Source organism: Coregonus lavaretus (assembly GCF_964263955.1).
Source record: "Coregonus lavaretus genome assembly, chromosome: 5".
In the NCBI taxonomy this organism is placed as follows: Eukaryota; Metazoa; Chordata; class Actinopteri; order Salmoniformes; family Salmonidae; genus Coregonus; species Coregonus lavaretus.
This window is the reverse complement of record NC_139992.1, coordinates 42,907,360-42,925,595: the sequence shown is the minus strand read 5'-3', so window position 1 is coordinate 42,925,595 and position 18,236 is coordinate 42,907,360. Positions and strand designations below refer to the sequence as shown.

The 18,236-nt window shown below is 42.4% G+C and overlaps 1 protein-coding gene across 1 annotated transcript; it reads right to left on the bottom strand.

Annotated features, from left to right (window-relative positions):
- Window positions 1-27: 27 nt before the first annotated feature.
- Window positions 28-16,979, bottom strand: LOC311128983 (endosome/lysosome-associated apoptosis and autophagy regulator family member 2-like; the record flags this gene model as incomplete). Its single annotated transcript, XM_084161215.1, has 22 exons — window positions 28-99; window positions 226-388; window positions 509-687; window positions 861-987; window positions 1,430-1,531; window positions 1,654-1,750; window positions 1,941-2,130; window positions 2,217-2,390; window positions 2,695-2,970; window positions 3,080-3,217; window positions 9,127-9,229; window positions 9,411-9,501; window positions 11,364-11,492; window positions 11,624-11,804; window positions 11,937-12,025; window positions 12,115-12,264; window positions 12,480-12,585; window positions 12,691-12,780; window positions 13,057-13,204; window positions 13,539-13,728; window positions 14,100-14,220; window positions 16,875-16,979. 22 exons carry the CDS (start codon window positions 16,977-16,979, stop codon window positions 28-30), a joined length of 3,021 nt encoding a protein of 1,006 aa, XP_084017341.1.
- Between the last annotated feature and the right edge of the window lie 1,257 nt (window positions 16,980-18,236).

Sequence of the window (18,236 nt, the reverse complement as noted above, 5' to 3'; positions counted from 1 at the left end):
TCCCTTTCTCTCTCTTCTTTCTTGTCGTTACCCCCAGACCCATCTCTCAGACTGGGATGACTTCAGCTGTACCGACTCACTGCTGTCTTCCGCCCTCTGCTGAAGGATAGAGATACACACAGGGTTAATACACACACACACACACACACACACACACACACACACACACACACACACACACACACACACACACACACACACACACACACACACACACACAGGTACCTTGTTGGCGATGGCCCTGAGCTTGCCGAGCAGTGAGGGTTTGTGGGAGTAGACCACGTCATCCTCAGGCTCTTCCCCCTCGGCCAGGGCACAGCTATCTGCCGCCGGCAGCTCACACTCCTTATTGGCTGACATCACCAGCCGAGAGTACTTATACTCCAGCCTGACAGGGGCGCCATAGCGACACAGAAACACACAGGACACAGAGATGCAGGAGTCAGGAGCGTTGTACTACATCCTATGGCTAGGATGGTTATTTGATTAACAGGTGTCAGTCAATCACCTCTTGTTCTTCTTCCAGAAATAGCAGGTGAGAGAGATGAGCAGCACAGCTAAGAAGGCCCCGCCCCCTACCCCCACCTTTAGCCATAGGGCGATGGCCTCGCAGGGGGTGGAGCTCTTAGCTGGCAGGGACATGCCTTTGGTGCACAGCTTTGGCTCATTCCACACAGACAGAGTCTCCTACAGAGAGAAAGAGAGAAAGAAGGTGAGAGGGAAGGAGGGAGGAAGTGATGGAGAGAGAGTAGAGAAGAAGAGAAAGTAGGTTCAATTGAAATGCCAAGAGGTGAAAGTAAGAGTAGCATGAGTGTGTTAAAGGAGAGGAAGAGAGAGGGAACAGAGGGTGTGTAGGTTACCTGGACCCCTCCCTTACAGGCTCCCTCTATCTGGTGATAGTCGTCCTGGGTGCAACGGGGACAGGCGCTCCCACTCTCCCACAGGAAGTGAAACGTACAGCCGTCACACGTACCTGCAGGGCATGCACTGCAAGCACACACACACAACACACACAACACACACACCACACACACAAACACACAAACACACACACACACACAAACATACACAGGAGAAATGTAGAAGGAGCTAATGAAAATTCACACACAAATAATACAGAAATGTTTTCAGCTCAAATGTTGAGCAGACAGTCAGACAGGTGATGTTGAGCAGATAGTCAGACAGGTGATGTTGAGCAGATAGTCAGACAGGTGATGTTGAGCAGACAGTCAGACAGGTGATGTTGAGCAGACAGTCAGACAGGTGATGTTGAGCAGACAGTCAGACAGGTGATGTTGAGCAGACAGTCAGACAGGTGATGTTGAGCAGACAGTCAGACAGGTGATGTTGAGCAGACAGTCAGACAGGTGATGTTGAGCAGACAGTCAGACAGGTGATGTTGAGCAGACAGTCAGACAGGTGTGTGTACCTGGGAACTGTGAGTTGCCCGCGGTCGGTCTTCTCTGGGTTGCAGCGTATCGTCATGACCGCACTCCGACCACGCTCACAGGATCCAGTCGCCTGAGTAGACCTGAGAAAGCGAGAGCATGGTCGAACACACACACACACACTTTCAACCACACTGACTGGTCTTCACTGGAACCATTAAACTATGAATACTGTTCAATGGCATTTAGCTCTACACTGGCCTACCTGTAGAAGAAGTTGATGTCTGGAATGCCTTTTGAGTTGTCAGAGAAGAGTTCTGGTCTGGTGTTTATTCCGTCTAAAACACTGTCCATTGTCGCTCCTGAGAGAGAGATTACATACACACATGCAAAGAGAAAGAGAAAACAACTTTCAAATGAAATAGTTGAAAATAAATCTGTTTTTGTATCAAGAGTATACTTTGTGCTTTGCCTATATAACTACTTGTGGTTGTGGCACTGTCCAATAATCATTATTACAGTAATTAAGGCACTATTCTATTGCCATCTCACCGAGGAAGGTATCAGCCAGACTGATAGACTGGGATGCCAGAGCTGTCCTGAAGCCCCGCCCATCCGCAGGAATGATGGTTGATTGACAGATGAAGCTGTCCACTGAGTTGACGAACTGGGTGGAATCACTCCCCATGTCCTTATTGGCGAGATCGGTGACATTATCTGTGCAGACAGCTGCCATCTTCCCCTGAAACAGAACACACACCGACGACCCTGAGGTATGTGTGTGTTATCTCGTGTCCACACAAGCTGATGTGTGTGTGTGTGAGTTACCTGGTGTCCACACAGGCTGACGTTGAAGATGTGGAGATACTTGGTGCCTTTAGAGGTGAAGCTGGGGCCGTTGGTGAGCGAGGCCACGGTGCTCAGAGAGCTCAGGTCAAAGGTCAGGGTGCGGTTGTTCTCCGTGTGACTGAAGGAGCAGTCGCTATAGCAACGAGAGTGCTCCTAGGAGGGGGCACAATAGCATCAAGTCAACACACATCGCACAAATAGTGGCTCACATTATACACACATGATAGTACCATGCTAAAAAAGACATTCTTATCCAGAGCAGAGACTGTTAACTGTTGATCTGGATGAGAGTAAAAATCATATAAGTATGGCCCTGAGATTTTAGATTAGGTTATGAGGATTTAATGTTATAAAGTGGTTCTAATGATTATAATGGTTACGTAAGGTTAGTTTGTAAGGTTGTAACCTATGGTTGTATGATTATATGAGTTGTGTGTTTGTGTTTGTAATATATGACCTTGCTGCTCTTACTCCCGGGGCCACAGGGCAGACACGCATCCTCGCCATATGTGTGGTGACCAGACAGGTATGTGTTGGGGGGGCACTCCTGGCACCGGTTGGTGTCTCTGTCAATGTAGAACCCAGCTGGGCATGGAATACACGACGACGACCCAGACCGCTGAGAACTCTGAGATAGGAGGGCGCAGGCCCGGCACGCAGATGCCACGCCATCCTGGACGTTTGTCACGCTCACTGAGTAGAGTTTCACCACGTCGCTGATGTACCGACGCACCTAGATACACAGACGTAAATATATTATATAGTGTGCAGTATGTGAGTGTGTGTGTGTAGCATGTGTGTATGCAGTGTCACTGTGTGTGTGTGTGTGTGTGTGTACTCACGTCCTGAGCCTGGTTGGTCCTCTGGAAGGCCCAAGTGTATGATACGGATGCGTTCTTGGTCATGATGTGTGTGTAGGACTGTCTCTCCTTACTGCCCTCCCATGACTCCACCACCATAGTGCTCTTCCTGTTCACATCCTGCAGGGTGCGACACACACACAGGGTTGTTTTTTTTTTTTTTTTTTTTTTTTCGGGGGGAAGGATCAGCTTAATATTGCAGATAGATTGTATCTTCTATCAATGTAATTGTCTGCATCACTTCCAATCCCCCATATTTTTTTTTATTTTTTATATATATATATTCCCCTTTATTACTTTTCAACCCCACCATCCTTTCCCTACTTGGAGTAAATTAGTGAACAACAACGCCCAGGCCTCTACTTCCGGTCCATACTCACTATCTACACCTTATGGACAGAGTTAATTTTACAATAATTCTATATCTATATATATATATATATATATATATATATATATATATATATATATATATATATATATATACATACATACATACACATACACACACACATACATATATATATATATATATATATATATATATATACATATATATATACATATACATATACACATCTATTTATTTTTTTTCTCCTGAACTTCTTCTACTCTCAACCTCTCCGATCATCTTCATGATGTCCATCCGGTTTGCCTCTAAATGCCATATCTTTCTAACTGTGCTCCTTCCCAAAAGCTCCCAACATACAACCTATATACTTATTATGGACACAGTATGCTTACATTATTAGCTATCTTTGTTATTATTTGTTGTTATTTGTTATTAGTCCCATCCTTCAACTCTATTCAATACCTCCCATCTATCTCTTAACACCATCCATATAGGATTTCTATTTGCCATATATATTTCAACCATACTGTGATGTTTTACAAAAGTTCTGAACCTTTCTATTCTCATTGCTTCTACAGATTGTGAATTAAAAATAAACATTTTTGCTAAAAGTATTATTATATTATTGATTGATTGACTATGACTTTTCAGATCACCCAGTAATGCTATCTGCAAGGTTAGTTCCAGGTAAATATTGCAATCCTTTAGCCATTCCTGGACCTGTGTCCAAAAACAAGCTACAAATGGACAGAACCAAAACAAATGATCTAATGATTCTATCTCTTCACAGCAAAATCTGCAGAGCTGGGAAGATTGTATCCCCCATATAAATAACATTCTATTGGTAGCAAGAATTTTATATAATAATTTAAATTGAAAGATTCTAATTTTTGAATCCGGTGTCGTTTTGCGTGTCAGTTCATAAACACTATGCCATGGGATCGGTACGTCAAAGATCTCTTCCCAACTATTTTGCAATCTATATGGGACTGCTGTCAATCCTTTGGTCCTTAAGTGAAACTGATATACTTTTTTATTTATCACAGTTTTCCTTAACCAATTATGTTCTTTAATGCAAGGCCGACAGACAAGTTCCTTACTTTCTCCCCCTTCAACTTTCCTCTTCCACTTTTGCGGTATGGCTGCAATTATTTGGTTGTAATTTTGGGTAGAGCAGACATTTCCATATGTTTTTATTAGCTGCATGTGCGACATAACTCCACCAGTCCTACCGATGATATCATTTACGAAGATTATACCTTTTTTAAACATTCTGTCAATAAATATAGGTTTTTTGTCAATTAGTATATTTGAATTTAACCACAATATTTGTTGCATTATTTGTTCTGTCGTTTCTGGAGGATTAAATTGAAATTGTAACCAACTTTCTATGGCTTGTTTTAGAAATAGTGACATTTGGGAGATTATTTCCTTTTCAAATAACTGAAAGTGAGAGGTTGTAATCTGAATAAAGGGAAAAAGGCCTTTCTTGAACAGTGGGTGAGACAATCTTACTAATTTGCTTGAGAACCAGTTCGGATTTAAGTATAACTTTTGGATGACTGAAGATTTTAGTGATAGGTCTAATGCTTTAATATTTAATAATTTCTGTCCTCCGAATTCATATTCATTATATAAATATGCTCTTTTAATTTTGTCTGGCTTGCCGTTCCAAATAAAATTGAATATTTTTTTGTCATATAATTTAAAAAACTGTTTGCTAGGCGTAGGCAAGACCATAAGCAAATAGGTAAACTGGGATAATACTAAAGAGTTAATCAGGATGATTTTTCCACAAATTGACAGGTATTTTCCTTTCCATGGTAGTAAGATCTTATCAATTTTTGTTAACTTTCTATTAAAAGTTATTGAAGTGAGATCATTTATTTCCTTTGGGATATGTATTCCGAGTATATCCACATCACCATCAGACCATTTTATTGGTAAACTACATGGTAATGTAAAAATTGTATTTTTTAGTGATCCAATACGTAATATAGTACATTTGTCATAATTTGGTTTTAATCCAGAGAGGTTAGAAAATGTATCTAGATCCTCTATGAGGCTGTGGAGGGATTCTAGTTGTGGATCTAAAAGAAAACATGAATCATCTGCGTACAATGACACCTTTGTTTTTAAGCCCTGTATTTCTAATCCTCTGATATTATTATTGGATCTGATTTTAATAGCTAACATCTCGATGGCCACAATAAATAGATATGCCGATAGTGGACAACCTTGTTTCACTCCTCTTGACAGTTTGAAACTTTCTGAGAAATAGCCATTATTTACTATTTTACACCTAGGGTTACTATACATGATTTTGACCCATTTTATAAGAGATTCTCCAAAATTGAAATGCTCCAGGCATTTATATATGAATTCCAGTTGAACTTTATCAAATGCCTTTTCGAAGTCTGCTATGAATAGCAGGCCTGGTTTCCCATATTTTCCATAGTGTTCTATTGTTTCCAATACTTGCCTTATATTGTCTCCAATGTATCTTCCATGTAAAAAACCTGTCTGATTAGAATGAATAATATCCGACAATACCTTTTTAATTCTATGCGCTATACATTTTGCTAGGATTTTTGCATCACAACACTGAAGTGTAAGGGGCCTCCAATTTTGTAAATGGACTGGATCTTTATATTTTCCACTTGTATCCTGTTTCAGTAATAATGAGATCAGACCTTCTTCTTGAGTGTCAGATAATCTACCATTTACATAGGAGTGGTTAAAACATGCTAATAACGGTCCTCTTAGTATTTCAAAAAAGGTTTGGTATACCTCGATTGGTATGCCATCCAACCCTGGAGTTTTCCCGGACTTAAAGTCTTTAATTGCATCCAGAAGTTCCTCCTCTGTAATTTCACCTTCACATGAGTATTTCTGTGTGGCTGTTAATTTGACATTATCAATAGGAAAAAGATCTCTACAATTAGCTTCAGTTAGAGGAGATGGAGGCGACTGAAAAGAAAACATATGCTTAAAATACTTTGTTTCTTCCTTCAAAATATCATTAGGTGAATTATGGGTGACTCCGTCAATTGTAACCAGTTTCATTAAGTTCTTTTTGGTAGCATTCCTATGTTGAAGATTAAAAAAGAATTTTGTGCATTTTTCCCCATATTCCATCCAGTTTGCTTTATTTTTATAATATATTACACTTGATCTTTCTTGAATAAGTTTTTCCATTTCTTTTTGTTTTTCCTCTAATTTATTCTGAGCCTCTATGTTACAGTTTTTATTGCCATCTATCTGTTCTGTTAGACTTTCTATTTCCTTTCTTAGTATAAACTCTTTTGACCTAAATTGCTTTTGTTTTCGAGATGAGTACTGAATTGCATGGCCTCTAAAGGCACATTTAAAGGTGTCCCATACAATAAGGGGATTCGCTGTACCTAAGTTATGTTGGAAAAAGTCAGTTATAAATTCCTTTGTTCTAATTATAAATAAATTATCATCTAATAGGCTTTGATTAAATTTCCAATATCCTCGCCCACGTGGAAATTCAGTCAGAGTAATGTATATGCCTATTATATGATGGTCCGACCGCATTCTGTCCCCTATCAACACTTTTTTTACTTTTGGTGCCAACGAGAATGAGATAAGAAAGAAGTCAAGACGACTAGCTTGATTCAGTCTCCGCCATGTATATCTCACTAGATCAGCATATTTAAGCCTCCATATATCTACTAGTTCTAATGTATCCATGACATTCACAATTTCCTTAAGAGCATGTGGGTGATTGTTTGTGGTGTGATTTCCTTTTCGGTCCATTGAGCTATTTAAAACAGTATTATAATCCCCCACCATAATAATATTGTCTTGAGTTGCTTGCAGGCTTGATAATTTATTATATATATTGTCAAAGAATTGTGGATCATCATTATTTGGTCCGTAAAGGTTAATGAGCCATATCTGTTTATTGTCCAATACCATATTTAAAATAATCCATCTACCTTGCGTATCTATTTGGACAATTTGCACATTCGGATCGAAATTACTATTAATTAATATCATCACCCCTTTTGAATTTCTTTGCCCATGGGAGAAGTATATTTCCCCCCCCCATTCTTTTTTCCACGCTACTTCATCTCGAATTGTTGAATGAGTTTCCTGTATACAATAGATATTATATTCCTTCTCTTTGAGCCATGTAAATATTGTTCTTCTTTTGTTATTATCAGCTAAGCCATTACAATTATAACTGGCTATACTTATTTCACCATACACCATAATGAGATACAAGTTTCAAGTCTATTTATCATTATATATGTTTGTAAATTTACCAATAAAAAATAGCGTAATGATTGAGTGTCCATATAGCTGTACCGTGATATTTGCATTGCTACGGAGTAACCCTTCAATTGTTCTCCACTAATTCCCCCGCTAAAGCCCCTCCCCATCCCAAGTTGAGCCGTCATCCCAGTGATCAGCATCCCCCCCACGTCCCTCCGTATCCCTAAGGCCCTGAGAGGCCAGGACCCATCCATCGAAAACAGCACACAGTGCCACCCACAAAACAGAAGCAGGTTAACCGCCAAAAGCATTTCCAATGCTTTCACCTCTATATATATATATATCTATATAACTATTATTTATTTATTTTATTATGCATATCCTATTTTCCATCATTATCAATTAATATGCGTAATAATGTCGGCAGTTCACGCATAGGATTCTAACATATAACCAGGATTGCCATTATATTACATTTAATTCATTGACAAGCAATTATTATCCTAGCAAATAATTCCCGCGGTCCATCCCACACACCCCCCCCCCCCCCCCCCCCAACATCCCCACCCCCCCCACAACAGATGCCAGACCAGCACACACGCACATACTCACATACTCCAACACACTCAACCCCCCTCCTCCACAATCCACCATAAAATCCAATACTCAACGCACACAGGGTTTATATGGGAGCGGATCACACTAGTTTACAATTTACACAGTGACGGGTTTATCTGAAATCTCACTGCTTTACTGTGATTTAGTTGTGTATATTGTGTACTGTGATTGGCTGTGTTTGCTCAAATATACTTTGGTTTCATTTGGATACATGGGTTATTTTAACTGGGTCTACTGCAGGGATTATCAACTAGATTCAGCCGCGGGCCGATGTTCTCTTGAGCGGATGGTCAGAGGGCCGGAACATAATTACACATCATTTACATAATGCAAATTGACCGCAAGAAGCCCAAGCATAATGTTTGACTAAAACATATTCATTTCAAACCTTGCATACATTTGTATACGATCACATATATCTCTCTATTATACGTCGGAATACTTGGGAACAGATTTCCAAAATTAAAATCACTTGTAGCTGATTTGCTGATGTTTTTACAGTGTTTTACGTCCAACAACTATATTTTGTATTATTTATTTGGGCTCAGAAAACTTGGGGTGCCGCGGGCCGCCAGTTGGGGAAACCTGTTCTGCTGCATATGGCTTTACTAACAAACATAGATATTGATATGTATTTATCCAATAGCAGTATGGAAGTAGGTCACTCATGTATTGGCTATGTCTTACTGGCTATGTTGGGTTGGGTAATATTGGTTTACCGGCTAATACACTGTTGATATTGGCAGCAACATTTCCCTGAGATCCTAGACACACACTCGTGCAGATGCGAATAGTCCGACACACACGCACACACCATCATGAAGTAGAGCTCACAGTCGGCAGAGCAGATTGTCTCGAAGACGAAGATGATCCGGCCAAACTCAGTCCCGGTCATCCCAGCAAGTGATGTTGGTAACCTGACAGAACACACACACACAATTAACACACACACACACACCCACACCCAAACAGGGCCAATACAAAATTGTATATGCAATGCTTCACAATAATCATAGCCATGTGTTCATTCTGACCACATGACCTGACCAGGAAAACCTGTGAGCCCTAACAATAATATACAGTCAAGCCAAGACTAACTTGAAGCCAGGAACATGCAGGTTCAGGATGAGGTAATCGTTATCCGAGCCTCCAGCACCACTGCGGATGTGATCCCCTGCCACCTCCCAGCCTGAACAACAACATATTATTGTGATTGTACATTATATTAAACACACATCTACAGTTGAAGTCAGAAGTTCACACACACCTTAGCCAAATACATTTAGACTCAGTTTTTCACAATTCCTGACATTTAATCCTAGTAAAAATTCCCTGTCTTAGGTCAGTTAGGATCACCACTTTATTTTAAGAATGTGAATTGTCAGAATAATAGTAGAGAGAATGATTTATTTCAGCTTTTATTTATTTCATCACATTCCCAGTGGGTCAGAAGTTTACATACACTCAATTAGTATTTGGTAGCATTGCCTTTAAATTGTTTAACTTGGGTCAAACGTTTCGGGTAGCCTTCCACAAGCTTCCCACAATAAGTTGGGTGAATTTTGGCCCATTCCTCCTGACAGAGCTGGTGTAACTGAGTTAAGGCTTGTAGGCCTCCTTGCTCGCACACGCTTTTTCAGTTCTGCCCACAAATGTTCTATAGGATTGAGGTCAGGGCTTTGTGATGGCCACTCCAATACCTTGACTTTGTTGTCCTTAAGCCATTTTGCCACAACTTTGGAAGTATGCTTGGGGTCATTGTCCATTTGGAAGACCCATTTGCGACCAAGCTTTAACTTCCTGACTGATGTCTTGAGATGTTGCTTCAATATATCCACATAATTTCCCTTCCTCATGATGCCATCTATTTTGTGAAGTGCACCAGTCCCTCCTGCAGCAAAGCACCCCCACAGCATGATGCTGGCACCCCCGTGCTTCTCGTTGGGATGGTGTTCTTCAGCTTGCAAGCAGCACCCTTTTTCCTCCAAACATAACTATGGTCATTATGGCCAAACAGTTCTATTTTTGTTTCGTCAGACAAGAGGACATTTCTCCAAAAAGTATGATCTTTGTTCCCATGTGCAGTTGCAAACCGTAGTCTGGCTTTTTTATGGCGGTTTTGGAGCAGTGGCTTCTTCCTTACTGAGCGGCCTTTCAGGTTATGTCGATATAGGACTCGTTTTACTGTGGATATAGATACTTTTGTACCTGTTTCCTCCAGCATCTTCACAGGGTCCTTTGCTGTTGTTCTGGGATTCATTTGCACTTTTCGCACCAAAGTACGTTCATCTCTAGGAGACAGAACACGTCTCCTTCCTGAGCGGTATGACGGCTGCGTGGTCCCATGGTGTTTATACTTGCGTACTATTGTTTGTATAGATTAACGTGGTACCTTCAGGCGTTTGGAAATTGCTCCCAAGGATGAACCAGACTTGTGGAGGTCTACCATTTTTTTTCTGAGGTCTTGGCTGATTTATTTTGATTTTCCCATGATGTCAAGCAAAGAGGCACTGAGTTTGAAGGTAGGCCTTGAAATACATCCACAGGTACACCTCCAATTGACTAAAATGATGTCAATTAGCCTATCAGAAGCTTCTAAAGCCATGACATATTTTTCTGGAATTTTCCAAGCTGTTTAAAGGCACAGTCAAGTTAGTGTATGTAAACTTCTGACCCACTGGAATTGTGATACAGTGAATTATAAGTGAAATTATAATTCACGTTGTCTGTAAACAACTGTTGGAAAAATTACTTGTGTCACGCACAAAGTAGATGTCCTAACTGACTTGCCAAAACTATAGTTTGTTAACAAGACATTTGTGGAGTGGTTGAAAAAAGAGTTTTAATGACTTACTCCCTACAAACTGAGGGACACCACATATCTATTACACAGACATCTACGCTCCCATTGGTCAGAGAGACACAGAGTTATTACATATCTAGCAGGATGTCTGTATTAGACATATTTACTATTCACCTATGGACATGTGTATTACAACATATATTACACATCTCTTGACCCTAATCACCCTAGCCATGTTTCCGTCTCACCGTTCATGTCGTCACATTTGGAGTTGCCCACGTTGAAGCAGGAAGTCTTCATGTTGGAAGGGAGGACGTTCCACCATTTATACTCATACCCTAGTACTGGCTCTGTCCCCGCAGGACACTCCTCACACACTGGGACAGATACACACAACCGTCAACAACACATTTCATTTCAATATACAGCAATACACACGTGAGTGCTGTTTATGTATATACACATGTGAATATATATATAGTGTGTGTGTGTGTGTGTGTGTGTGTACCTGAGGTGCCGTCAGAGTGTGTTCCAGGAGGGCAGGGGAAGCAGGTGGAGTCGTTGGTGTTGTAGAAACCAGGGTTACAGGGCGGGCAGGCCTCTCTCTCCCCTGTAGGGGGCAGTGCCACAGCGCCCGTCACATTCTCCTCACAGATTCTCGGCTCCACCCACCGGTACATCACCTGCGTCTGTCACCACGGCAACCACAGCAGTTACATGACAACCATAGAGATACTACACACAGAATATGTATTATAATCTAATGTATATGACCACAGCCTTCTCTCTCTAAATGTACAGTATATATGTGTCTGACTTACCTTTCCCTCGCTGTCGCAGGCTGTGTGGATCTGAAAGTAATCCTTCTCTGAACATGGAGGCCTCTCCTTACACTGCGACCATCCCTCATCTGAAGGAAAGAGAGAAAGAGAGAGAGAGAGTGGATATTTTACCTGGCCTCTACTGATACATTTCAATGTGTCTGTGTCTAGTACATACGTGAGTACTGTGTGTCGGGGCAGGGCGTACAGGAGGTGGCTCCCTTGTTAGACGATGTGTTTCTGGGGCAGGGCTGGCAGGAGGAGGAGCCAGGGGCGGAGCTAAACCAGCCTGGTCGGCATGGGAAACACTCAGAGGTGTAGGCAACACCTAGACACATGAATTCATGAGGATGTTGTTTCGCCTGTCGTCTCACACTGTGGTCTCATTTGAACTTCCTAGAGCTAAGAATGGTGAGTTCTGGAGTGGGTAAGAAACTGCGATATTACACTGCCTTGACCAACCACATTACAGATGCATGCAGAATGTGAGCGAGAATATAGGTGAGTGTGAAGGTAGGGAGTAGCAGTACGGGTGGTCTTTACCCTCAATGTGGATGTTCCTGAGCAGCACTGGTTTAACCATCTTCCCTCCGACCAGGATCCCTGTCGTTCTCCAGTACAGTATGTTAGTGCCAGACTTCAGATTCACCTGAGTCACATGTCACACAATATGTTCCACACAGATTATGTAACACACATCACACACACCAATCATATAACACACACGTATCACACACACTGCCTTCCTACTCACCGTGTGTGTGTCCCACTCTCCGTTGGTGGTGAGTTTGATCCACTTCTGATCGTCTGTCTGGGCCATCTCCTGACACTGCTCATTCTGGACCTGAACATGTCACCATGGTAACCACTCAGAATATTGCATCACGTGATTCTCTCGCTTCCAATCAGCAGCTGATTCTCCTCACCACAGAAAAGCCCTCACTTGCCCACATCTATTGACGTAAAACCCATTGATGTACAAAAATATATTAATGTACAATTAAAGTCTTCCCTGCTACGGCAAAACAGCCCACTTTTCATCTCTACGTCAACCAGCTAAAAAAATGGGTAATAAATGAACTGATATAAACTTCAGCAAGGAGGAGAAAGTCAGACTCACGTAGAACTCAAAGAAGATATTGTTGTCAGGGTACTGGTAGCTGAAGGAGACGGAGCCCTGCTTCTCCAGATGCACAGCGTACACCAGAGACACTGTGCACTCATCACGACTAGACTCCAGATACACACCCTGCGGCGTCCACAATGAGCTACAGTACACAGAGAGAAAGAGAATACAGCACTATTGTGAGTTTGTGTGTGTGACTGTATGTGTAGGACAGGTGTGTGTAGTATATGTGTGTGTGTTTTGGGTTTTACTATCCTTGTGGGGACCAGAAACATTTTCACCACAGGGGAAAAAGGCTATTTTAGGCTTAGGGTTACAATTAGGGTTAGGGTTAGAATTAGGGTTATGGTTTAGGTTAAGGGTTAGGAGTTAGAGTTAGGGTTAGAGGTTAAGGTTAGGGTTATGGAAAATAGGGTTTTGAATGGGAATAAACGGTTTGGTCCCCAAAAGGATAGTAAAACAGATGTGTGTTTTACCTATTACAGGCCTGACTCTCCTCTCCACTGGGTCCTGGGTCCATGTAGGTGGCCAGGCTGGTGAAGCCGGCAGGGATAGTGTCCCATTGGTCGAAACGCACCCCACTGCCCAGCGAATAGGAGCCGGCCGCACATGGCGTACATTGCTGAGCAGACATCTCTAGGAACTCTCCCGCTGCGCACGAGAACACTGACAGACAGAGAGGGAGAGAGGAGGGTCACACACACACGTCACAGACACATTCACACCTAGACAGTATACATACTGTCTCTCTCTGTCTCATGTACGTATGCTGCTATCTTGAACAGGTTTCTAGAAAAATAGATTTTTATCTAATATAATAATATGCCATTTAGCAGACGCTTTTATCCAAAGCGACTTACAGTCATGCGTGCATACATTTTTTGTGTATGGGTGGTCCCGGGGATCGAACCCACTACCTTGGCGTTACAAGCGCCGTGCTCTACCAGCTGAGCTACAGAGGATCTAAATGAGGCAAACCTGAATAAATAAAGGTGAAATAAAATGTGAATGAAAGCACGCACACACACACTACTCACAGCAGTCTGTTCCTCTGGTGGGAGTAGGCAGGCCTGAGCAGGTGCCCAGATTGTGGGGGATGGCCACCCTCCATCGAGACCCTGTACTGTCACACTCTGTATACTCATAGTAGTAGTCTGTCTGGAACATACACAAACATCCAGTAGTCATATTAGAGCATGATACACACATTCACTTAGATACACATTCACAGTCACACACACATGTCCCACTTGATAAAACATAATCTAAGACACTCCTAAATCTGCAGTGACAGAACAGGTTGCAAGGATATCATTTTTAGTGACATCTCCTTGTCACTTTTTTGTCAATGTGCCAGAACACCAATTCACTCATCATATGCAGTTGTTTTTCAAGACAGAATGCACCAAATTAATCTAATAAGCTGCATAGGCATAATAAACAGCCAACATCAAGTATTATGGAAAGCCAGTGGTAGCGCAGGTTGTCATCAGTGAGGCTTGGCAGATAAGCAAAACAAATCAGACGGAAAGAAAAGAAAGCACCATTTATAACTGACAGAAAGGCACCATCATGGTCTCTGAGCAGCTCTGATGACAGAGGCACCATCATGGTCTCTGAGCAGCTCTGATGACAGAGGCACCATCATGGTCTCTGAGCAGCTCTGATGACAGAGGCACCATCATGGTCTCTGAGCAGCTCTGATGACAGAGTCACCATCATGGTCTCTGAGCAGCTCTGATGACAGAGTCACCATCATGGTCTCTGAGCAGCTCTGATGACAGAGTCACCGTCATGGTCTCTGAGCAGCTCTGATGACAGAGTCACCATCATGGTCTCTGAGCAGCTCTGATGACAGAGGCACCATCATGGTCTCTGAGCAGCTCTGATGACAGAGTCACCATCATGGTCTCTGAGCAGCTCTGATGACAGAGTCACCATCATGGTCTCTGAGCAGCTCTGATGACAGAGTCAGAGACTGGTGTCTGCTCTGCTGTATGTTAAGTTAATACTCTGTGTTATTACCGCTAATCTTTTGTCTCAGCCATGTGCGTTTGTTCTTCTGTTTGTTTACTACTAAGTAGTAAGCCAGTTGTGAACAGGTCACGTCAGGTCAATGACATTACAACTTCTACCTGAAAAACCAGTTCTTCCACACAACCAAACGTGTGTGTGTGAGAGAGAGAGAGAACGTGAGAGAAAGGGAGAGAGAGCAAGAGAGAGAAAGGGAGAGAGGGAGGATCCCCACAGAGAAAAGGCATAAGGAGACTGGATGGTCATCTTGTTTTGGAGGCCATGTTGGTTTGTCTCTAAGCAATCTATATGCAGCCAGTCATGCAACACTTCACTTCCACCACCATGTTGCTCTCCATCCCCATCCTCCCAAACCTACTGTTCACCCAGCATTGCCATGGCAATCAATCAGGACCACCGACAAACAGCTCACTGCCACCCAAATAATTATTGCAGCCAAAGTGGGTGAGTGTGTGTGTGTGTTTGTATATACTGACTGTATGTGGTTCTGTTAATGCCAAATGTGTGTGTGTTTGAGAGAAAGAGACAGCAAGAAAGCGAGAGAACGAGAGAGAGAGAGAGAGTTTAAGGCTGTGTGTGGAGTATAGATAAGCCTGAGCTCTTTTGTACAGATCATTATCGCTCTCAAGCTCTAACAAGTATTGTTCCTGCCATTTCCACACAAATTTTGGGGACATGGGCACACACATGCACGCAAACACATGCATAACAAACTCTCAACAGGTGAGGCCATATATCAGCTAGATGAAAGTTAGCTATAGAAACCCCTTAGTTCCCATGCACCATGGCAACCCCTTTCAAGTGGAGTGCACCTGCACCTGTTTCCCCTGAGGCAACTGGAGTCTGGGGAGGGGCTGATGAGTAAATATTGGTACTGTGGTGAATATGGGGCTTGTGCAGTGGAATTGGAGGTAGATAAAAGGCTGTTGAGGTTAATGTGCATCCTTTGTCTCCTGGTGACTCATCATGGTCACCATGGATACAGAGTTGACTATGTGCCACAAGAAGAGATATTTAGTGCCAGTGTGACATATCCATCATCCATGAATCCATCAGTGTGTGTGTAGATCTGGCAGTGTAAGGGGACACACTCTGGGACACAAATCTGACAGCACTCAATCATTTTCAGATCAAATAATATGGAGAAGGCTGGGATATGGAGGGCTTCCAGGCAGCTGTTTTCCTTAGAGAGCTGATATGATAGCCATAATAGATTAATGTAACCGGATAATGTAGTGCCAGGGCCCTTGCTGTTCAACTGTCAGTCCCTCCTCTGTTTTCCTCTTACTCAGCGGTAATATTACTCCCGCACATCGACGGGAGGCAGCATGGATGAGGATGGATGCCAAGTGATCCGCTCAGTGCGTCGTCATCATATTATGGAGCCTTATATTTTGTCAACATGCTTAGGACTTAAGCCGATAAGAATAATAGGCGACCAACACATTTTAAATCCCACCACTAACAAAGAAGGCCTCCATAACATTGTCTATCTCCACGCCATTCCACGCCAATTGGCATTTTATAACAATGATTGGCAGAAGGTTGTAGCCTATAATCCTCTGGTTAATGTTTATTCTTGACCCATATGATAACGTTCGTAACATAAACATGATTAATATGGTTGGGACATAGCCTAGTATAAGATGATTACACATAGTGCGTTCAGGGCACTTGGTGGCAATGTCATGGCTTGCTTATTTATTGTAATGAAATAACAGTGTTATAAATAACAGTGCGACAGCCACTGCCGCTTGTGTCGAGCTGCGCGCACTTACCTCATTGCACGAGCGCAGGTCACTGCTCGCCGACACCCATTGCCGAGCGGTGATGATGAATAAAAAACAATTAAGAAAACGGATCCCGCGCGACTGTTCCCTCATCCTCGCTTCGTTTTAAGACAGTCCGTTTAAGGCTTCGGATGAAGACCAAACGCAATGACTGTGCGTGATTTTGGTTATGGTGCCTTGTCCTTATGCATGCGCGCGCTTCTCTCCACCCACTCCGTTACGCTGAGCTCAGATCCATCAGCCTGTCACAGGCACGCGGCTGTCGTCACTCTGCTAGCGCACGGGCTTAAGACAGATAATTGACAGCAAGAACAATGTGTTTTGTTAGTAGGTCCACCATCTGTGTATAGACCTATTACCAACAGTGGTCACTGTTAAAATATATTACCGTTTGTTTCCATAAATGATTAGGCGAACGTTAAAAAATCTTACAGCAGCCCAATAACATGGAATGGGGTGAATGGCGGTCAAAATGGAGGGGCTAAATAGGCAGACAGATGGGTCACGCATTGGGTCAAGCAGCAGACCCTGGCACCACACACCACTCTAAATTAAGCACCAGGAAGTTACTGAGCTGCTAACTTATCAGCTAACAACCACACTAAACCAGTTGTAGGCCTACCTTGATTCTCAAGAGGAGTTGTGCCACATGCAAGATGAGACATCAATGAAGTAGAATACAACCAGTTTAGCAGCAAAACATTAACAACACAGAAATACTGACATAGTAAAATAAATGAAAGTGTGTAAAAAATATATAAAGGATATTTCGTGCTGAAACCCTTACATAAAGACCAATGGTATTGACTACGTTTATGGTTAAAATCCTCTTATTTTATTATTTTATATGTGATAAGGCCACACAGAGGGCTAGATATAATTACAGACGCCTGTGATAATCTGAAGTACCCAAAAGGGCCACTAGATATCCTTTGATAAATGACACAACATCCTTGAAAGTTACCAAAATTCTGGTAGTTTACTGGTAAACTTCGAAAGTTACCAGTAATATACCCTCTCTTTGCAACCCTAACCAGGATACATTTAGGCAGTGTCGCCCTGGAGACATGTATGCCATAGAAATACAATTTCTATGATATGGTACATGGGAGGGAGGTGCCAGATGGGTGTCTGTAGAGGTGCAGCAAGTCACAGTTCCGGGGCAGTGTCTACAACGTATGGACACCTGACAGTCCAGCTCACAGGTCCAATATAGGGTAGACCCGTTGCAGGGGTGGAAATTCTGCTGTTAGTGCCAGTCTGAAGTAGTGGGCTCTGCTATAGTGTCATGTCATCACCCATCCCCCCTCCTATCAACACATTCACACACACACACACACCAGCTGCCTG